The sequence below is a fragment of the Octopus bimaculoides genome, chromosome 2, assembly GCF_001194135.2.
Source record: "Octopus bimaculoides isolate UCB-OBI-ISO-001 chromosome 2, ASM119413v2, whole genome shotgun sequence".
Classification (NCBI taxonomy): domain Eukaryota; kingdom Metazoa; phylum Mollusca; class Cephalopoda; order Octopoda; family Octopodidae; genus Octopus; species Octopus bimaculoides.
The window spans coordinates 185816257-185819410 of NC_068982.1; the positions used below are offsets into that span (position 1 = coordinate 185816257).

A 3154-nucleotide genomic window follows, 5' to 3' on the forward strand; every position below is an offset into this window, starting at 1 on the left:
ATTCATAGTATTTTCTCATTATGCGCCAGTTTGCCTGAGTAACATTGCAAGCAAGCAAGCAAGATAGGAGTGGCTGTATGGATAGGCACTTGCTTACGAACCACAAGGTTCTGGTTTCAGTCCCACTTTGTGGCACCTTGGGTAAGTGCCTTCTACTATAGCCTCGGGCCGACCAAAGCCTTGTCAGTGGATTTGGTAGACGGAAACTGAAAGAAGCTCGTCGTATATATGTATGTGTGTATATGTTTGTGTGTCTGTTTATTGGTGTGTTTGTGTCCCCGTAACTAAGCGGATCGGCAAAAGAGACAGGTAGAATAAGTACTCGGCTTACAAAGAATGAGCCCTGGGGTTGATTTGTTCAACTAAAGCCGGTGCTCCAGCATGGCTTCAGTCAAATAACTGAAACAGATAAAGGAATAAAAGGGATCCTTCTGATTTGGCGGACACCATTTCTTATTTAGTGCATTTTCTACCGAAACACTTTAAAACTTCGTATACTTGTATATTTTGTCTTATAGAACAGAGAAAAAATTTTATATTCGAAGTTATTTCATGTTAAAAGTTGTCGTATTTCGGTAATTTCAATCAATCACTGACGTCTATTGAGGTGAAAATAATTACTGCTGTGGATTGTCAACAACACATTGTGGCGGTGTAATGGGAACGATGTCATAAATAACAGTACCGCCGATAGTTGTTGTTGACAAACAACGGCACTAATTTTATTCAAGGGAAAAGATCCCATTACACCGCCACGTGTTGTTGACAATCCACAGCAGTAATTGTTTTCACCTCAATAGACGTCAGTGATTGGTTGAAATTACCGAAATACGACAGTTTTAACACGAAATAACTTTAAAAATATAAACTTTTCTCAACAACACTAAGAGTAAAAGATGTTTTATATGACACATTCTACCAGTGTCCAAAGAGCCTGACTTGTCACATTCTATGTCATACTAAATCTCCCTGAGAACAACGTTAAGAGTACATATGTCTGTGGAGTGCTCAGCTACTTGCACGTTAATTTCACGAGCAATTTGTTCCGTTGATTGAATCAGCTGGAACCATAACTCTAACCAACGGAATGCTGCAATACAATACAATTTTGAGCAACAGAGATTCAGAATCCAACCGAAACCAGCTGGCGAAAGTTCTGCCTGGTGTTAAACTAGTAGTAACATGAAACAGCCACTTTGATGTGGCGATTAACTTTACTGGTATTCTTTTATTGGATCTTTCTGTTCTCTGTTCTATAAGACAAAATATACAAGTATACGAAACTTTAAAGTGTTTCGGTAGAAAACACACTAAATAAAAAATGGTGTCCGCCAAATCAGAAAGATCCCTCAATTTTGCCAGCTGAATAAACTGGAGCAACATGAAATTTATTCCATGTCTTGCTCAAGGACAGAAGGCGCGCCCAGGAATCGAACTCATGACCTCAGGATCATGAGCTGTCCTAACCACTAGGCGACACGTCTTCAAAAGGTCCAAAAGACAAAATTCGGAATTTTTCTTTAAATACAAGCTAGAAGAGACGATTGAAAAAAAATTCACGCTGAAACGAATAAATTCTGGAAGTTTTAGTAGTTTCGTTTAGCTGAAATAAGAAGACAATATTAAACGCATTCCCGGTTTTGTATATTTATAAGGAACGATAGCAAATATGGAGGAGCACGTGGATAAGTCTCGGACCCTGTTTGTTAGGAAAATACCTCTGACAGCAACAAATGAATCCCTTGCGAATAAATTTAGTGAGGTTGGACCAGTTAAACGGGCTTTTGTTATTAAAGAAAAAGGTAAGTTTCTCATGATTTCTGTTTATTATTTATAAATCGCTCCAGTTACACCGATGTTGGTTCAATTTGTAATTAATGTCAGCATGTGGTGAAGAATATTTATTAATTATGAATATTACAGACTTAAATATATAAAATAGAATTAATAATTATATTTCTAAGAACTGAAAACGTCGGTGAGAGAAAGACCAACAACTAACTGATTTTTGTTACTTATGATCATAACATGTAAAAGTAATTAATGAAGACAACACAAATATATACATCGGCTGTAATTAACCGTAATTAACATCAGTATTAATACCAACTAAGGCGGCCAGCTGGCAGTCTTTAGCACGCCGGATAAAATGCTTAGCGGCATTTTTGTCCGTCTTTACTGTCTGAGTTCTAATTCCGCCGTGGGGGGGGGGGGTAATGCAGAATCGCACCTCTCCTAAAAAAATGCGATTCTGTATTAGCCCCTGGTCGACTTAGCATTTCATCATCAAAAATAGGAAAGACGTAGCGGTTGGGTCCTGGGGTCGATTTAATCGATTTACAACACGCACCTCTGAAATTGCTGGCCTTGTGCCAAAATTTGAAACCTAAATCCCATGTGATATAAATCCTTTTATTGGTGAAAGTGCTTAAATAGTGTAATAGGTGTAAAACAACATGTAGTAAAGCCAACGGGGAATCCTATAAGTGGTCATTGAACTTTCTAGAAACAACAGCTAAATCTCTCACCCATATTGAATCCTGGATAGCCTTTAAAAATAGGATTATCACGGCCTAATTGCCTTTGATGAGCGAAACAACATCTTAATGCATGAAACAAGGAAACCTGATCACTTGAGTTGCTAGAAAGAGCAGCTAAATCTTTCGCTTAACAACCTCCAGTGTCTTAAAATTGTGAAGCAAAAAAAAAACGAGCTGGTCGTTGCTGGAATGTCTTGCATGCTTGCATGGATTAGATTGCCTGGTCATAGTGACGTGGAAAATTGGAAACGAATGACAGCATTTGCATGAGCTTTTTTGCTTACGAAGAACGTGCAAAGAAGTCAAGAAGCCCGGACATATTTTTGCAGTTGACAACAACCGAATCGACACCACCTGAGCCTTTTTGTAACCAGCGAAACACATGTGAAGACAGGGGAAATATGAATTCACTAACATACACACACACACACAGGTGCAGGAGTAGTAGTGTAGTAAGAACCTTACTTCTTGGTTCAGTCCCACTGTGTGGCACTTTGGTCAAGTACCTTCTACTGTAGCTTTGGTCGGCCGAGGAGTGGATTTGGAAGACGGAAACTGAAAGAAGCCCGTCGTATATATATATTGCCCTAACTCTTCGAAACGCTTAGTTTTAG

At 38.8% G+C, this 3154-nt stretch overlaps 1 protein-coding gene across 1 annotated transcript in view; it reads left to right on the forward strand.

Annotated features, from left to right (window-relative positions):
• The first annotated feature begins 791 nt into the window (after nucleotides 1-791).
• The window catches only part of LOC106867243 (RNA-binding protein 28), a 27108-nt gene continuing 24745 nt past the window's right edge, over nucleotides 792-3154 (forward strand). Inside the window, exon 1 of the mRNA XM_014912056.2 lies at nucleotides 792-1802. Within this exon, the coding sequence (XP_014767542.1) occupies nucleotides 1670-1802 (133 nt within the window). The 5' untranslated portion in view covers nucleotides 792-1669. The remainder of the gene's footprint in view (nucleotides 1803-3154) is intronic.